Source organism: Sinocyclocheilus rhinocerous, unplaced genomic scaffold (genome assembly GCF_001515625.1).
Source record: "Sinocyclocheilus rhinocerous isolate Xijiao unplaced genomic scaffold, SAMN03320098_v1.1 scaffold2020, whole genome shotgun sequence".
NCBI lineage: Eukaryota > Metazoa > Chordata > Actinopteri > Cypriniformes > Cyprinidae > Sinocyclocheilus > Sinocyclocheilus rhinocerous.
In genome coordinates this window covers 464,990-485,107 of record NW_015661988.1, presented here as the reverse complement: position 1 = coordinate 485,107, position 20,118 = coordinate 464,990, and the positions used below count along the sequence as shown (strand labels likewise).

Here is a 20,118-nt window from a genome sequence, read left to right as displayed (position 1 = left end):
TTTTTTCTTTTTTTTTTTTTACCTTTGTAAGGGCAATTTTTATAATTACCTTATTAAATGTATGTGTTGTCTTTTATGTCAAATACTTTACTATTACAATTACTTCCATCAATAAGAAAACTATAGACTGTTACCAATAAAATTTGATCAACAAAATTAATCTTTACACAGAAGCTGCATCTGACATGGCATTATGGATTATAAAATCAAACCTTAACATCTTAATAGCATAAAAACAAAACTATGGAAGCTTGTTTCCGCCACTGGATAAAAAAAAATTAAAAAGGTAATTGTAACCTTTTATCTCAAAAGTCACTTTCTTTCTCGCAATTATGAGCTGACATCTCACAAATTCACTTGTCATCTCATAATTGTGAGTTTATATCTTGCAATTTTAAGTTATAAACTTGCAGTTGTGAGTTAACATCTTACAATTCATCTTAAAATTTACAATGATAACAGTGGCATTTTTGCCCTATGTCCCCGTTAATTTCCAACCCTGGCTTCGTTGCAGAGGGGCACAGCAGTGTTACTGGAGCATCTCGTGGGCAGCCTGGCCAGCGCCATCACAGTCAGCACACAGCTTGACATCGCGCCCCAGCACCACCTCTTCATGATGGGCCGCAACGGCAGCAACATCAAGCACATCATGCAGCGCACAGGAGCGCAGGTCCACTTCCCAGACCCAAACTGCCCGCAGAAGAAATCCACCGTCTACGTGCAGGGAACCATTGACTCTGTGTGTCTGGCTCGCCAGTACCTGATGGTGAGAGATTTTTTTGTTCTTTATTTCTCATCCCACAGCGTTTGTGCTACTGACATGAATGATGCCCCAAATCATGCACCTTGTTGAGGAACAGTGTACGATTTTTTCTAAGCATTCAGACTTGTTGGGCAAAAAATGGGTGAAAAAATTCCACACTTGCAGCGCAGCGACTCATTTTCTTTTTACTGTTCTACTCTTGTTTTCCAGTAATAGGGTCTATGACATAATGCTTATTTTGTTTGTCCTGATTTATCAATGTAAAAAAATAAATAAATAAATAAATAGGAATGATATCATAGAGAGGACCCCTGCAGACCCTCATGACTTTGTGTGAAGGTCAATAAATATCTTAAAATATCAGATAATTTGACATTTTTTATGAGAATTGATAGCAATGCACTGAAATTTTTACAACCAAAAATATTTGGCCAAAAATTAAATTTTCGGTTTCTAACAAAACAAATGTACAGGGCCAAAATCATTGATCAAATTAATTTACAGCTTGTAAACAATATAATATATATATACAACTTTTTTGTTTTTATTTGAGTGTTGATTATTAAAGTTGATTTTTTTGGTTTCTTTTTTTTATGAAATGAAAACTACTGTTAAAAATGTTTTGTTTTTTTAGTTTTGTTTTCCAGTAAATAGCCACCTAACTACCTAGCAACCGCAAAGTAAACCTTAACAACAACCCAGGACACCTTAGAATTTATTACAAATGTTATCAAGCTGAATTTTGCATGAGGCGAGCATGTATTTTCTTCAGAAAATGTGAAGCTTTAGTTTCTCTCTACTCTCATCTAATCTCATCTCATCTTCCCTCAAGCCATTACAAATAGCAACTCTGGTTTGTCTCATTATGTGGTGGTCCTTTTCAAATTAATGGTCTCCAACCAACACAGAAGAATATTAAACTGACAAAGGCAGGGGCACCAGAAGAAAAACACGATTCTTTTGAGGAACACACAAGTGGAGAGCATTTCCTCGCTCTGAAAGCAAAATAATTAGCCCTCCACCACACTGCGGTTCTCTCTGGAGACAGATATCAGCCCGTCTGTCCCCGCAAGTCCTGATTTAAACACTCAGCTGGAGGCCAAGGGAAGACACAGTACTCAAGAATAATTTATTCACAGTTTTTTGGCTCAATTTAGATCCATTAAGGACATTTTTAGCATTCACAATTATGACTGTCATAGCAGGCTTCCCACCACACAAATAGGCTCTAGAACTTTTCCTGCATATGTAGCAGTTTCTTCACTGCCTGCTGAGTTAGCTGTGTCGGGAGAGGAAAAAGAAGGTCAAGGCCCAGTAAAATGAAAGCCTTACGCCTGGAGTACCTGCTGCTGTTTTTCTTTTCAACATGAGAAGTAGGTGATGGATCACTGCTGAATAACTGTAGCTTAGCTGCTTTAGGACCGAGGCCAACAGAGTCCTTGAAACACTTAAAGTTCGACTGTATGAATGATTTACAACGGTGTAGAAAAACTTTGTTTATTTCTTTCTCTCGCTTTCTTCCTTGTGCTTTCTGCAGGGCTGCCTGCCACTGGTGCTGATGTTTGATATCAAAGAGGACATCGAGGTGGAACCGCAGTGCATTACTTCCCTAACGGAACAGCTTGATGTGTTCATTAGTGTCAAACCCAAACCCAAGCAACCTAGCAAGGTTTGCACACTCACAGCCACAAACTCAAAGATATTTACATGACCTAAACCCAACCTTACAGTACATATGCAACATTTATCGCATATGGTGGTGGATACTTTTGGATGTCACACTCTGAGCTTTTCTCAGAACTTACTTTCTGTTTTTTGAGCCATTTTTGCAAGGGGATTTTTAGTGGATGCATGAAGTCAGTTCTCCTCAAGTTCAAGGTGAAATTCACGGTAAACTAATGGCAGCTGTGGTTGCCAGACCTTTACAAAAAATATGTAACATTTATAACAAAATATTAAATGTGTGTGTGTGTGTGTGTGTGTTTGAATACATATATATATATATATATATGTATATATATATATATATAGATAGATAGATAGATAGATGTAACATAAAACATAATATAACTAACTGATAAGAAAAAAACAAAAAATAGAGTTATTTTAAAAAAAAACATCAAATGTGAAGTGTCATGCAGGAGAAACATTGTAATGTCAATTTATGGTTTTTCACTGTAAATTATATGATATCTGTTCTTTTTCACTTCCAAAAACTGTGAATGTAACAGTATTTTACTGTAAAATTCTATTAAATGTAAGGTTAGATCTATTACAGTTAAATAGTTATTCACCAGATAAAGGAAACATATTATTAACAAATTTACAGGTTTTTATCATAACATTTTAGTCTTTTATCATTAAAATCACAATCATTTTTACAGTGTACATATATTTTTGAAAATGTTGCTTGTATATATTTCAAATAATTGCTGCTTTTGAACTTTCTATTCATCAAAGAATCTTGTATGTATCACAGTTTCCACAGAACTATGAAGTAGCATATCCAACACTGATGATAATAGGAAATGATCAGAATGATTTCTGAAGGATCATGTGACACTGAAGACTAGAGTAATGGAATTACATTACATAATAAATTACATTTTAAAATATATTCATATAGAACAATTTTTTAAGTTGTAATGTTTCACAATATTACTATTTTTACTATATTTCTGATCATATAAATGCAGCTTTGGTGAGCATAAGAGACTTTCAAAAACATTACAACATTTTACCGACCCCAGTAGTCCCGGTAGTGTAATATAAGTACATTCGTACATTTTTAAGTGTGGATTAAGTCTCCAGATTTTTGATGGCACCATGTAAGACACCTTGAATCCTCAGATCAAGCATTAAGGCCTAGTTCTTTCAGAGGCTTAAAATTAAGACGCCTAGTCTTGTAGAAGTAATGTATGGAACGTATGGGATTTGCGGGTGGCTTACTAGCAGTATGTGGAAACTGGGAACGCTTCACATCCTTGGTCATGGTCAAGAGTGAAATCCTATCCTGTGTTTTAGGCTGAATGGCAGCACTGTAAATTATCAGTCTTAGTATAAATTTCAGTGATTTGTGTTGATGCCTCTGGCTTCTCTTCTTTCACTCTGCTAATAGTTTGCTACAGTAGTAGCCTTGACTAGTATATACAGCACATATGCTAAGAAGGAAGTACTGTATAAACTACCAATTGAGAGGGAAATACGAGGACATGTAGAATTTAAGTACAGCCACAGAAAATCTCCACTCTCAGATTCATTTTAGTTCAGCAAGTTCACCACTAATAGATCTTTACGACCTCAAACTCGTATTCCATGAATTAAAGGGATAATGAGAAGTAACACTTTCATTGATCTTTTGAAATAAAAGAACTTGATGTTAACTGAAAACATACAGTAACTTTAAAACATACTGAAATCAGAATTGACTTCCTATTGAAAAAAAAGACCATCTATTGAATCTAAGCAGCAGAAACTCCCAGTCAATAAAATAACTAATGATAAAAGTAAAGTATGGTAAAGTTCACCAAACCATGTTCTGTTTCTTGCTGTGTGTAGCACCTTCTACTCTGCAGATCCTTTAACATCCACAATAAGTGGTCAAAATAATAATAATTTAAAAAAACTCTCTTTAAAAGGAAACACCAAGTACATTATATTCATAATGGTGCCATTCTGCACTACAATGGCAAAAAATACTGATTATGCCAACACTAGAAGAGTGGGAAAAAATCACTTTGAAACTGATTCCAACAACATTGTTCATCTGCGCCGTTATCGATATAGTTTAAATTGAGAACGATTTTTACAACTTTATCATTATTGTTATCGCTAAAGTTATAGTCTTTGGTGTGAACTAATTATTCTGTTGTTGTTGAAACAACTTCTGCTGTTGTTATTTTTTGAATGACACCGAACAAACACAGTACTAATAAAATATAGCACCTACTAGTGGACAGGGGCTGATTTCTAAACTGTAAATCTCTTTTGTCTGGGCTGTCAGTCAGTGATAGTGAAGAGTGTGGAGAGGAACGCTCTGAACATGTATGAGGCCAGGCGTTATCTGTTGGGTTTGGAGAGCAGTGGTGTATCAGTCCCTACCAGCAGCATCACCAGCAGTAACAGCAGCAGTCCTCCATCTGGCCCTGCTCTACCTCCACCTCTCAGCTGCCCTGTTGGCCTCGACATCCTGGCCTCTGCCGGCCTCGGCCTCACCAGCCTGGGTAAGGAAAGAGTACATTTATTTTCCCGTGGCTATAAAAGTACATCTAGTCTTCTAATCAACTTGAGTTTAATTAAATAAATAAATCTGATTCAGTTTTCATAAAGAATCTTTTTTTTTTTTTTTTTGTGGACTGAAATTGGAGAACACTTCACCGTATTCAAAAGTCTAAAATGCAGGGGTGTGGGAACAATACAAAAAGTGAGGGGGACATATTGTCAGCTTGACTTGTGAATATTAATGAGGTTATGCAACATACTCCCAGTAGTCCTAATTGTTTAGCTGAAAGGCATGTAAGTGGGTGCAAAGCATAACAGGATTACCACTTCCACTTACTATGCTATTGCTTGTTCTGCCGACTAAACCAGTTGGCTTAGACTTCTGCATGGTTCTGAAGTTGTAGTTTTACATGAGTTTTGCATTTTTTTCTTTGCACCAAAGATGAGTAAAAATAGTAAAAATTAAGATTTTTTCCCCCCCAAAAAAGTAGGGGGACTAAATCAATTATTATTTCTGTCTCCCTGCTAAAATGTGCCTAAAATTAAAAGAATTTAATTTCTTTAAAGTCTAAATCACTAAAATTAGGTTAAAATTTGTTTGCAAAATTAACACTACATTACCTGAACAGCTGAATGAGATGTACTTCTTGCACAGTAAGTGCTTTCAAAAATTAAACTTTGCTCACCCTCAGGCCGTCCGAGATGTATATGGGTTTGTTTCTTCATCTGAACAGATTTGGAGAAATGTAGCATTCCATCACTTGCTCACCAATGGATCTTCTGCAGTGAATGGGTACCGTCATAATGAGAGTCCAAACAGCTGATAAAAACACCACAATAATCCACAAGTAATCCACACCACTCCAGTCCATCAATTAACATCTTGTGAAGTGAAAAGCTGCATGTTTGTAATAAATCAACTGTTTGGACTCTAATTCTGATGGCACCCATTCACTGCTGCTGGATCCATTGCTAAGCAAGTGATGTAATGCTGAATTTTTCAAAAACTGTTCTGATTAAGAAAAAAACTCCCATTCATCTTAGACAGCCTAAGAGTAAGTAGATTTGCTGCAGATTTTCATTTCTGAACTATTTCTTTAAGTGTTCAGGATATGTCTTATGTTGAAATTGTGTTTATGGTTTATTGTCTCATATTTTTTGTCTGACCTGTAGGTCTTCTGGGACCTACGGCAGCCTCCATGACACTACCTTCCACCAACTCCCTTCTCAACGCTCTCAACAGCTCCATCAGCCCATTACATACATCCACCTCTGGAACACCTTGCCCCAATCTGTGGCCCAACTCACTGGCCAGTCCTGCCAGCACTCCAGGTAAGGAGAAGGCTGACAGACTTCCTCCACAAACAAACACACTTTGTATGGATTCATCATCTCATATGTTCACACTTACATTATCTTGAAATAAAACAACAATGTACCTGAACTTGAAAGTGGATTACTTTAGTTGTGATAGGGTCTCAGTCCACTTTACATTCACATTGTTATTTAGAACCCATTCTATTTTATTTTATTTTATTTTTTAATGTTGGAATTTTATTATATAATAGGAATGTTTCTCTAGAGTCTCAGTCCACTTTACATTCACATTGTTGTTTTTTAGAACACAGTCCATTATTATATTATATTATATTATATTGTATTATATATTATATTTAATGTTAGAATTGTATTATACAATAGTAAAAGGTCTTTCAAACTAAACAATTTTATTTATTAGGTTTCTCATCGCCCTTGATGATCCACCCAGCCACCCAGGCCACTCTAACCAGCATCTTGCTGTCAGGGGTGCCGGGCTACACCCAGAACACTCCGTCCCCTCCGCCTGGTCTTGCCCCCATAGACGCCCAAGTCAACGGAGTATCAGACTGCAGTAAAGCTGTGTGCTCCCTTAGTAGCAAAGTGAGCAAGTATTCTTTCACCATCATGAGATGATATACAGTTATGTTAAAAATGTCATATAATTATGCTAATGTTGTGTATATATCTCATGGTTAGTCTTCTTTGACTTCCTCTTGACCAGAATATTGTGTGCATGTGTGTTGTGTAGCAGCCCAGGACCATGTACAGCAGAATGGCAGATAAAGTTCTGACCGCAGCTCATGGCGACTCTGTACAGGAAGCCAGTCCCCACTGCCCTTCTGAACCGCTGTCCAACAAATCCAGCCAAGACCAAGGTCTGCATTATCCACAGCTCCTCATTATATCCTCACTACAAGACGCATTTCTCTGCACTGCAAAAATCAATTTCTTGACAAGTAATTTTCTTTTTTCTTAGTAAAAAAAAATGCTTAATATAAAATAAAACGTTTCCAATGGGATCAGAAAAATAAACTAATTGTAAGATATTAATATTAATAATTTTAAATTGTTATACATATACACACTACCAAGATTTTTTATACATATACACACTACCAGTTTTTTTTTTTATAATAATTTATTTAGCAAGCACACATCAAATGGATAAAAGTGACAGTAAAGACATTTATAATGTTAAAAAATATTTATATTTCAAATAAATTAGAATAAATATTCTTTTGAGCTTTCTATTTATCAAAGAATCAGTTAAATCAGTTTAAAAAATCTTATTTAAATCCTAATATTTCACAATATTATTGTTTTTACTGTATTTCTGATCAAATAAACATTTTATTTATTAATTTTATTCTTTTTCTGCAATTATTTTATTTTTTTATTTTATTTTTTTGCAAAAAAAAAAAAAAAAAAAACCTTTAAAGTCAGTCAAGTGTGATGGCATATTCTGCAAGACTGATCCCTGACATATGTCAGAATTTAGTTATTTTATCTGGTAAATGCCAGCAAGCTTAATTTGTACTGCAATGTCTGCCATGTGAATCAACATTTCATGCATGCCACTTTCCAAGGCTACATTAATTGAAAGATATATTATACTCTCCTTTATTGCAGCCTAATGCAACCAGTGACATTCACCGCTGAATTATGTCAACCGTTTGATTAGCACTTGAAACAACTCCTCGACCTTCTCTAGATTGAAAGCGAGAATTTATTGACTTTGGTCAGTCTAATTATGGATAAATATAAACTCAGTTCCAACTTATTATACCTTTCCTTCCTGCTCTCTGAACGGGGCATCTGTGGAAATACAAGGCCAAGGTTTTCCGTGCTCCAGCATTGTTAAAGCTGTTTGAGTTGGCCTAACATCCATTTAGTCAGTCTGTTTTTGCTCGTGTTAGATTCTCTGATGCTGAGTGCTGCAGGAATACAATCTCAAACTACTCAACTAAAGCGTTCAATATGGGGGCTTGAGGAAAGAATAACACTGTTTCGTTTATGTGTACGTGTGTGTGTTTCAGGATCGGATACGTTCGTGGAGGTGGGCATGCCTCGAAGCCCCTCTCACTCGGGAAACAGCAATGAACTGAAGCAGATGTTGGCATCTTGTAAGACGACGTCAGGAAAGAGGCAAGCCCTGGAGCTGCTTCAGGGCACCAAGAACTCCCTCCTACAGTATGAACACACACACAATTCCTCAACAGTCAATCACTAGTCGATGTTAGAGTTAGCCACTAATGCAGCATGTGATTAAACCTAGTTGTTCTATTTATCTACTCTTTTACCCGTCTAGTTCAGACTGTCTGTTGTCAGACTCTGACTCCAGTGCCTCGGAGAGTCCGGTGGCTGATAAACGCGCTCCAGGCAGTGAAAGAGCAGCCGAACGGGCCGCTCAGCAGAATTCAGACAGAATCCGCCTGCCGCACCAATCCTCCTTCTCCAACATGCAGGTAGTGAACTCTTAAAGTTACTTATAAACTCAGTCATAGTGCTTCCCTTTAGTTCCAAAGACAATTATCGAATGAATAGAGCAGCCATCATTATCTCAATTAGCTTTCATCGTTTCAGTAACATCCCTTATTGAAATAATATACTACCTGTCAAAAGTTTGGAATAATTAAAATTCTTAATGTTTTTCAAATGAAGTCTCTTATGCTCACCAAGGCTGCATTTATTTGATCAAAAACAATAATATTGTGAAATATTATTACAATTTAAAAGAACTGGTTTCTATTTTGTTTATATTTTAAAATGTAATTTATTCCTGTGATGCAAAGCAGATTTTTCAGCATCATTACTCAAGTCTTCAGTGTCACATGATCCTTCAGAAGTCATTCTAAAATGCTGATTTGCTGCTTAGTTATTATTAACAATTACTCACGATCAATTATTTATAATGGTTCTTATTATTATCAATGCTGAAAACTGTTTTTGCTGCTTAATATTTTTTGTGGGAAACCATGACACTTTTTGTTCAGGATTCTGCGATGAATAAAAAGTTTTAAGGTACAGCATTTAATTGAACTTTTGTAACATTATAAATATCTTTACTGTACTTTTGATCAATTTAATGCATCCTTGTGAATTAAAAATGTTTTTTTCTTACTTATGCCAAACTTTTGAATGGTAGTGTTTCATGGTTTCCAGGAATAAATTATATTTCAATCATGACAACTCTCTGAACATTTTAGCATGGTGATGGATGTGACAATGTTGATGTATTTGGTCTTGGCGGAACAGATCTGCTACACTGCTGCTGAATTGCTGCTGCTGTTGGTTATTGCTGTAGTTGTAAATTATTGCTGCTGCTGCAAGCAAGTACAGGAACTTGCTACTGCCAATGCATATGGCGATACGGTGCCATGAGTATTTAAGACATACTGCTGCTGCACAAATAGCATATAAAATAACCCCATAGCAGATCTATACAGGTGGAGCTGGGGAAGGTGGAGGGTTTCAGAGATCTCTAGTGAATGCTAGCCAGCCATACAAATGCAAGGCAGTAAGCTCATTGGCTGCATATGCAGCATGAACCAATCAGCTTGTGCCAAGTTGTTTAACTCTCTGAATATCATGAATTAAGTTAACACCCCGTCAGAATGCGCCATCTAGAGTTTCATGACTGAACTATATATTTTAAAATATATTACAATAGAAAACATTTTAAGATGGAATAATATTTCAAAATATTATAGTTTTTACTGTTTATGATCAAATAAATGCAGCCTTGGTAAGGATAAGAGACTTCTTTCAAAAAAAAAATATATATACAGTATATATTTAAAAAAATACCTATTCCAAACTTTTGACAGGTACTATATGTTCCGTCTGTGTTGTGATCTCAAGCCCTGCCTCTCAAGACAATGCCATGTTTCTGAAACAACAGAAAGTCGTCACTATTCTGTTCGTAACAGTCTGTTAAATGGTTTTGACAGAATGAGGCAATGTTTACCATTTGCCTTTCTCATTCTATAAACCAAGCTGACAGGAGAAATGAGGGACATGATTCTTAAATCCCTCCAAACAGCCTAAACATTCTTTGCTTTCTCTCTGTTCACCTCTACAGGCGTTCGACTACGAGCAAAAGAAGTTATTGGCAACCAAAGGTATGTGCTTGACAAATCAAATCACAGTTAAAGCTATATACAGAGCCTTAAAGAGTGTCTCCCACCCATCTATATTGTCAAAAACAATTCTGCTGGTAGGCTGTTGGGGGAATTGGAAACCGATTGTGTTTAGTCTAGTGTGCCAGCAATGAACAAAGCAGGACTACAGTGTCTTCATAGGCTGAATGTCTGGCAGTGAGTAGGGTGTCATTAAAGTCCTGTTTCACGTTTACGGTAAATATACTCTGCCTCATAAAGCTTCTCCACACCTCACGTACTGTGTCCAGCGTTCATAATGTAAACTAAGGACCTGAGAATGAGGAATGTACCCAGTGTTAACACTCTTCTTGCCCGCATAATGTAAATAGTTCTTTGTTAATGATTTATGTTGGAACTGTATGGAAATGTGGCACACCGTTTAATGTAAAACTTCTGGGTTTTGACCGATTTAGCACAGTGCAGGGGAATTTGGCATCAAATTCTTGATCAACTAATTATAATTCCTGATTCCTACACCTCACAAAAAACACCAATAACATTCATGTTATTGAATACCAGGCGGGTCATGTTTCACCATAAATTGACAGCAAAAAAAGTTTATTTTGTGAGTATATTAATTCAGTTAAGCTGTTTTAGGACTATTTACATATTTTGCACTGTGATATTATTTTCATGACAATTACTTCACAATTCCTCCTCCAACAACAACAAAATTATGCTCATTACTGTAATGGGAAAAAATAATGATATATTATTAAAATTAATAATTAAATAACAGATAAATATATTTTAAAAATAAAATTAATGTAATAAATATTTATTCAGATTTTTGGTAAAGTACTTAGTTATATACCATGGCAATATCTTTTATTAACAAGATACATGTAAAAAAGTGAAATTATATTGCATAATAAATATAATAATTAATTATATGTGACCCTGGACCACAAAACCAGTCTTAAGTGTCAATGTTTCAAAATTGTGATTTATAAATCATCTGAAAGCTGAATAAATAAGCTTTCCATTGACGTATGGCTGGTTAGGATCGGACAATATTTGGCCGAGATACAACTATTTGAAAATCTGGAATCTGAGGGTGCAAAAAAAATCAAAATATTGAGAAAATCGCCTTTAAAGTTGTCTGGGTTTTGACCGATTTAGCACAGTGCAGGGGAATTTGGCATCAAATTCTTGATCAACTAATTATAATTCCTGATTCCTACACCTCACAAAAAACACCAATAACATTCATGTTATTGAATACCAGGCGGGTCATGTTTCACCATAAATTGACAGCAAAAAAAGTTTATTTTGTGAGTATATTAATTCAGTTAAGCTGTTTTAGGACTATTTACATATTTTGCACTGTGATATTATTTTCATGACAATTACTTCACAATTCCTCCTCCAACAACAACAAAATTATGCTCATTACTGTAATGGGAAAAAATAATGATATATTATTAAAATTAATAATTAAATAACAGATAAATATATTTTAAAAATAAAATTAATGTAATAAATATTTATTCAGATTTTTGGTAAAGTACTTAGTTATATACCATGGCAATATCTTTTATTAACAAGATACATGTAAAAAAGTGAAATTATATTGCATAATAAATATAATAAAATATCTTCATGGAACATGATCTTTACTTAATATCCTAATGATTTTTGGCATAAAAGAAAAATATATAATTTTGACCCATACAATGTAGTTTTGGCTATTGCTACAAATATACCCCAGCGATTTAAGACTTATTTTGCATATTACATATATTATTATTACTATTATTATTATTATTTATAATATTATTGTTATATATTATTATTATTATATAATTTTAATATATAAATATAAAATAAATATGTAATAAAATATAATGTAAAATAATTTTTGAAATGTAATTTTATTTTAAAAAATTATTTTCCTATTTAGGGGTGAAATATGACAATTCTTAATGAAGTGACCTTATTTGACTTTTTTTTTTTAAATACATCATCTTCTGTGTTTCTATTTTCAGCCATGTTAAAGAAGCCAGTGGTGACGGAGGTCCGTACCCCTACTAACACGTGGAGCGGTCTGGGCTTCTCAAAGTCTATGCCTGCAGAAACTATTAAGGAGTTGCGCAGGGCAAACCACGTATCTTATAAACCCACCATGTCAACTACATATGAGGTAAACTCAAGCGCTCGAGCAGATAGGCTAAGCACATATCTTCTATGAATTGCTGTATGCTGATTATAGTTCATTCTGTGCATTCAGTGTATACAATGTGTTGCAGTGTTCTCACTGAAGATGATTAGCTCTGGCAATGCCTATATGCTTGTTATTATAATTTTTTTTATTAATGCATCACTGCATGATTTTAGTGGAATAAACATAATATGATATGTGTTTTGATATGTGATAAGGGGTCGCCTCTAGCCCTGTCCCGCTCCAACAGTAGAGAGGGGGTGGCGAGTGGCAGTGACTCGGATAACTGGAGGGAAAGGAATGGGAGCGGGCTCCCAGCACACAGCGACTTTCCCTCTCCCATCAGCCCAAAAAGAAAGCAGAACAAAACAGGTGTGCTCTTCAGTCAGCATGACTGAGCTGTGATATTTTATATTATATTGACTCTGAAATATGAGTACTGACAAATCTACTAACAAGCATTTACTATATGGTAGACTAAAACTTTATCTAATTTCTATTGAATCTTGCATGTCATTTGTAATGATGAAGTTGCAATTTAGTACATTTAAAATATATTTACTTTAAATGTAATATTAAACAACACTACAGTTAAAATAAAATTAAAATGCAGTTGAAATCAAGTATTTTACATGTGCTTTTCATGTCATCTACACATCAAAATGAGTGTGCTGTAAAGTACCACAAAAAATACTAAAACAATTATTTAAAATGTACTTAAAAAGTAAACCTTTTAATTTGACATTATTGCAAAGTGCACTTTTTAAATGTTTAAGTGTGTTCTACAGTACTCTAGTACTTAAGTGGCCTTTTATTTCATTAATATTATAATATCTGCAAGTGCAGTTTTAAAAAATATTAAGTACACTACTTTTATTACACTATTATCTAAAAATAATAAGTACACTTCTTTTTCACAAGGTTATGAATGCAGTTTGGCCAAACCAAAGTATCTGTGAAGCCTTAAAAATGCTGTTTAGGAAGGCAACTCACTGGTTTAAGTGTAAAGTTTGGTAACCTGGTAAACACTGGTAATCATGTTTTTTACGTTTTTTTTTTGTATTAGAGCACTGCCTAAGCAGCAGCAACTACATGGACTGCATCTCGTCGGTTACGGGAACTAATGGCTGTAATCTCAACACATCTTTCAAAGGATCAGATCTGCCTGAGCTCTTCAGTAAACTTGGCCTCGGGAAATATACCGACGTCTTCCAACAGCAGGAGGTACAAACAGAGCTGCCGATATCTTCTCTATTAGTGTTGCTGTTTGAAATGAGAACACGTAAATGATTTTAGATGATTTCTGTCACTGGGAGGTTGTTTTTATGTCTTAGGTCTTTCAGCACTTAACCTATTTTAGCTGCACATGTTTTAGTGCGCAGAACTCAGTAGAAAACATGCTGAAAATGCACTTTGGCAAAATAGGCTTTTATGAAGCAACATGAAATACTGGAGTGAACAGCTAACTCATTTTTTGAATAAACACATTTGACTTGATGCAAGTTCCACAGATTAATGAGTCTGAAAAATTTGGATGTCAATTTTCCATTTCTCATATATATTGGACAGTCAGGTCTGTAACAATTCTTAATGATTAACTCCAGTTTTATTCCTTTTATTAGAAGAAATATTCAACGTAGTGACCCAGAGATGACTTTATTTTCTGTGTGGAGCGCTGTCAGTGTGACAGCTCTATCTCGCTGGCATGTATGCTGTCAAACTGGCCTAAGGTTACAATGACGCAACTTCCAGCACAGAACTGAAACCCTCAGAATAGCCAAAAACTAAGATCTGTAATTCACACATTATGCCAAGTCTTGTATTGCAAGATGCCAGAGATAACATTGTGGAGTCTAAAATTTGGTTCTGGCTTTTATCTTTTAAACATATCATCAGAAAGTTAGAGAGAGAGCCGTGGTGCAGTGGTCAGTGCACATGCACTTAGACGCAGGTTTGATTCTGGACTGTCATGCGTTATCTCATTGTTCCTCTTTCTCCCCACAATAATTTAAGTCCAAACTAAAAATACAGTTTGTGTCTGTTTCTCAGATTGACCTTCAGACATTCCTCACACTGACCGATCAGGACCTGAAAGAGCTCGGCATTACTACATTCGGAGCCCGCAGGAAAATGCTGCTGGCCATCTCAGGTCAGTTCCCTTCCAAACTACTAGGGTTAACACAATAGTATTATATAGGTGCCATCAATCGATCAAATTGATGTATTAATGACATTTCTGTCAGGACCACTATCGTCAAAGATGATTGACAATTAGCATACAGTTTTGATTGGCGTTATGGTTCTCTTCTGGGCAAGAACTCCCTGCGCATCCATGCTGCCTAGCATGGATGAGAGCAGCGATAACCCCCCCAGGGTAAACAGAACAGAACCAACATAAATGTATTGCAGATATCATTAAAGTTCAATAATGTTATGTACACATTTTAGAATTAGTCTGATTCAAAGGAGAATCAGAAGGCTGAATCCTGACTGACAGAGGAGGAGTTGGGGATGGAGGAGGGTAATTAGCTATTGAGCAATGCGAAAACTGCTGATAATACTGAGGGACCTTATATATGAATGCTTAGATAGGTGTCGTATTCCCATAGGTAGATGGGGATCAGCTGAAAGTCAGCTGATGCGAGCTTGACTAACGTGACCTGCCAGAAGTAACGCTACGCTAGATTTTTCTGTAGTAAATCCTGATTAGTCACACCTAACATTACAATTTGTAATCATAATTATAGTTTGCCACTGAATCGCCAAATGAATGTTAAAACAATATAAAGACTGTATATTTAATATATTTTTCTAGTGTGAAATAAGAATAAAGTCAAGTATCACCGATACCAAAACTCAAAACTGATGCGCCCACATATATTTTAATCAATTTCTGGGGATAAAAAGAGTAAATATAGCCATAAAACATTACAGTAAAATTTGTGACATCGTTTTAAAAAAAATATTATAATGTTTAATTTGCATGAACTTAAAACAATGTTTACATATACCCATTATAATAAATGTCCTATTAAGCTGTGCCATTAATATAGTGTGATTTATATAATAATATAGTGATGTTTTGATATCATGTCTTTCATTTTTTGTGCATTCATTTTCTTAATAAATAAGAAAATTAATAGTTAAAACAATTTGTACACTTTTTTCAATTACACACTTTTTTCAATTACACTTATTTCTGCAATTACTCCAGCGTGTCTTAATCACTGAGACAAGCATGTTACTGACAGGATCAAAAACAGGCAGCCAGATTTATTATTATTATTATTATTATTTATTTAAGTTAACAAATAACATTAAAACTGGCATGTCATTTTCAAGTTTTTCTCAATTATTTTGCAAGTTGCTTTTAAAGTTTTTTAAGTTGTTTATTTTTTTCATATGAACAGTAGGTAATTAAAGAAGTTAATTAAAATGTATTTTTTATTGATATGGTTGTTTGGTTAATATTAATGATAATAATAGACAGGTGGCAGGTCTGTTAGGTTGATCCTAATGCACAGATCTGATATTGTTGTTGTACATTCACTGAAGATGTACTGTGCAATAATACCAAGAAGTTCATTTGACTGTTCATGCGCAGAACTGCATTACCGTAAGCACTTTCCACAGAAAACCCACACAAATGTGATTATTGGAAAACAGCCACCTGTCAGTCAGACACCCCTCAGGTACCAAACTGAGTCACTATTTACTGCAGAAAGACTGGTCTTGTTACATTTCTTTAAGAAAGTTTAATATCAACTTGATACCAACCAACAGAACAATAACCATGATAGCAGATGGACACAACATGCCATGCAAGATTTTCCTTTTTAATAGCTTTGAGTAATTTGGACAGCTGCAGGGTTTTGGGATTATGATTATGATTTATTGAGGTGTCCGAGACGAAATTGGATTTGGCTTTCCACTTACATAACCAGCCAGGGTTGACTGACTGTCCACATGACAGCAAGTGGAAGTGACAACTTTGCCATTAGACATCTCAAACATCTGTGATATATTTCGACCACCCACTGCTCGATAACCATAATGACTTCCTGCAGTCTGGCAAGGATATTTACTAAAGCAAAAACATTGTTCCGGTTTTATCAGCCCTGTGGTTGGAGAATAAAACACAATGCCTGAGGTTGATGTAGACCTTTCACTGTTAAAAATGAAATCATGGTGCGGATGGGATTCTAAGAGTAGAGGTATGAGGAAGACAGGAAATGACCGCAGGCCTGTGTTTATGTCTCTGACTGACCTCGGACACAATTTACTGTAATCTGGGCTGATGCAAGTTTGGTCCCAGAGAGAAATGTCCTCCTTTTGTTCTCTACAGAAGGAAAAGGGAAGATTTGAATTGTCAATGCCACCTAGACTGAGACTGAGCTGTCAAAAAACTAGTGAGCTGTCAACATAGGCAGCATTTTAAGGCAGTATACCTTATTTAGACCAATTTTTAAGGCACACTGCAGGAGAATGCAACAAGCTGAGTGAAAAAATCCAAATGAGATGAGAAAAATTTTGAAATTTCATCCATTCTTCAAAAATATTTAAAAATGCATTGCTATAGCCAATATTTGTATGTATTGTGTATTTTTATGTTGTATCCGCTTCCCAGATAGCACACGTACGTCTGCAAGAGGTCTGTTAAAGATCGCTTCATCAGGAAAGCGTCTGCTGTGTACAAACATCTGATGGACATCTTTAAGATGTCAGTTTTACATACATTCTAAATCATAAACATCTGAAAGACATCTTCTAAACGTCTATTTGACATCTGATAGGAAATGTCCTAAAGACGTATTGCAGATGAGCAAACACTAAAAAATACGTCTTGCAGATTTAAATGCAGACGTCAAATACGAATTTCGAATATTCACTTTGAATAAACGTGCATTAGTAATATTTTGCTTGATGCGCCCTCTTGTGGCCTCAGGAGAAAAGCCAAAATCTTTTCTTCACCCTAACTGAAATTATGCATTTTAAATTCGAATATAATTCGAATTTTGATCATATTTAAGTACAAAATTCGAATTTAGTTTTTCAGCAATTTTGACAGCCCTACGTCAAATAGACATCTCCGTGATGAATTTTTGTCCAACTTTCATTATTCGAACACATTTTTTTCATCATGATGAGATCCTCAAATTAACACAACTTTTATGAATTTTTGAAGCCTAAATACAATACCAGAGGTAAAAAGCTAGATGTAGGCTATAAATGATCTACACCACCGTCACATGACTTCAACGTAACCACCATTAAGCTTAAAACAACTCTTTTAGTCTTTATTTAAAAACATTTCCCCAGTGAGGCTGTAAAAGTCGACTAGTGAGAAGATGAGTTTGGCATGAGACATTTATGTCCCTGACAACCTCTTTAGTCCCATTTAGCCACTTGTTAGCAACCGCCTTTTTCAAGAAAAAGTAACAAAAAAAAAGGTACGAAAATCACAAGGGGGACTGATGTATTTTATGTCGTAGAACATGAAAATATCTTGAGCTTCAAAATATCCACTGATTTCAGGACGATGGAACTGCTAACTCGATGGAAGGTTTCAGGTTTCCAAATCAATATCAGTAGTTTGGTATAATCTTAGATAAGGAGCGGTTGATTCATACATGCATTTGTTTCGTATTTTAAAAATGTTTTGACCTTTTAATTCGCAATATGGAAGAAGAGATCTTTCACTACTTCCATTTTACTGTGATGTTAACATGAATGTATGCGATATTTAAGCCCTCTTTTTGTTTTGACAGAGCTGAACAAGAACCGAACGAAGCTCTTTGAGCCGCCCAACATCCGCTCATCATTCCTAGAAGGGGGCGCCAGCGGTCGACTGCCACGCCAGTTCCACACAGACATTGTCAGTGTGAGTGGGCGCTGGTGAGCCCATGCCAATGCATCAACGGACAGCCTGAAACTGCACAAATTCCCATTCCCAACTCCAACCTGATATACAGTACTGGACCAAAACCCAGACCTTCTGAATCTGTGCCAAATAAACAAAGTCCATGGATCAGAGGTTAAGGGTCAAAGAACTGTTGAATATTATATGCAATATGGTACTTGTGTTACAATGAAGGAAATGTAGTGAAGGATCATTGGAGCTCCTGCACTGTGCTTGTATATGGAGCAGGCCGATTTTATTTATATGCTCATCTTAGGCTTCGACATACTAATTCTTTGCACTTTAAAAAATGCTAAATACTTTGTCCATGGGCAGATTTGCCTGACTAGACGTGCATGGATTTTATTTAAAGCACTTAAATGGATATCAAGCCAAAGTGTTCTGCACAAAATATCCATAAGGGAAGCTTATCTCATCCCACAGTGAAATCACCAGCCTGTTGTTATTACTTATGGATCTTAGTCAGAGTAGACGGCATATTACATTTGACACAAATGAAATGGAGTGTACGTCTATCCCTCACAGGCTTGTTTTCATTCAGGTCAAATTAAAACAGTCTCCCCTAGGTTCCACAGTACATTTTCTATCTATTATTTCTAAACCTGGAAATGGTTTACTGTTAAAGGGAAAATGAAAAATGAAAATTCTTTTAGTGTATGGCTTTAGTTCTTCTGTGGTACTCAAAAGAAGATATTTAGAATGTTTCAGCTGTTTTCGACAATCCAATGAAAGTCATTTAAGTACATTAGTGCCCGCCCACTTTTTCACCAGAGTTAGTTCCGGAAGTATTTTGCTTCAAACTTTTATTGGAAGCAAAAAATATGGGGAAATCAGTCAAAAAGACAAAGACACAAGACTGTACTTAACAGCTTTTGTGAGGAAAAGAACTACAATCCCATGAAGCATTGGAAGTGACAATCAAATTAAAATTGATGGTGAAATTTAAAACTATCCATTTAAAGTTTTAGATTATATCTACAGAAACAATATATTTTACGTTTATTGAACTGATTACATCCTCTGCAGTGGAATTTTTTGTATCAGATTCATGCAGCTTTTCACCATAAAAATATAATTATTCTAAAAATGAGTTGAAATAATGTGAACAGATGGCTTCAACAAAATGTATATTATCGATTAACCTCAAAGCTCACAACAGTTCTGTCTTTAAAGGTTTATAAGTTATAGTTAAAAATCAGTTTCCCCTATGGAGAAAATGAATGGAGTTTTTACTTCTGGAACCCAACTGTTGCACTCTATGGAGTCCAAAACAACATTAGACCCCACTGGCTTTCATTATATCGACAAAATATCGTTGGTGTTCTGCAGAATAAAGAAAGTCATGCAGAATTATCTTTTTTGGATGAACTGTCCATTTAACTGTTAGTTTAAGAGCTTACCCTGTTGAAAAAAACAGCATATGCTGGTTAGGTATGTTTTGACGCAGGGATGCTGGTTTAAGCTGGTCCTTTGCTGGTTTATGCTGGTCCTTTGCTGGTTTAAACTGGGTTTAAACTGGTCCTTTGCTGGTTTAAGCTGGTCCTTTTGCTGGTTTATGCTGGTCATGTGCTGG

General features: G+C 35.4%; 1 protein-coding gene across 1 annotated transcript; it reads left to right on the top strand.

Moving 5' to 3' along the window:
- Positions 1-508: 508 nt before the first annotated feature.
- LOC107727063 (protein bicaudal C homolog 1-like) lies at positions 509-19,493 on the top strand (the record flags this gene model as incomplete). The annotated part of the gene is made up of 14 exons (XM_016536828.1): positions 509-766; positions 2,301-2,432; positions 4,767-4,986; positions 6,158-6,316; positions 6,723-6,904; positions 7,053-7,179; positions 8,341-8,494; positions 8,613-8,769; positions 10,386-10,425; positions 12,453-12,607; positions 12,844-12,997; positions 13,692-13,849; positions 14,675-14,774; positions 18,394-19,493. Coding segments are annotated over 14 exons (2,127 nt in total), but the record flags the coding sequence as incomplete, so codon positions are not given.
- Positions 19,494-20,118: the final 625 nt, after the last annotated feature.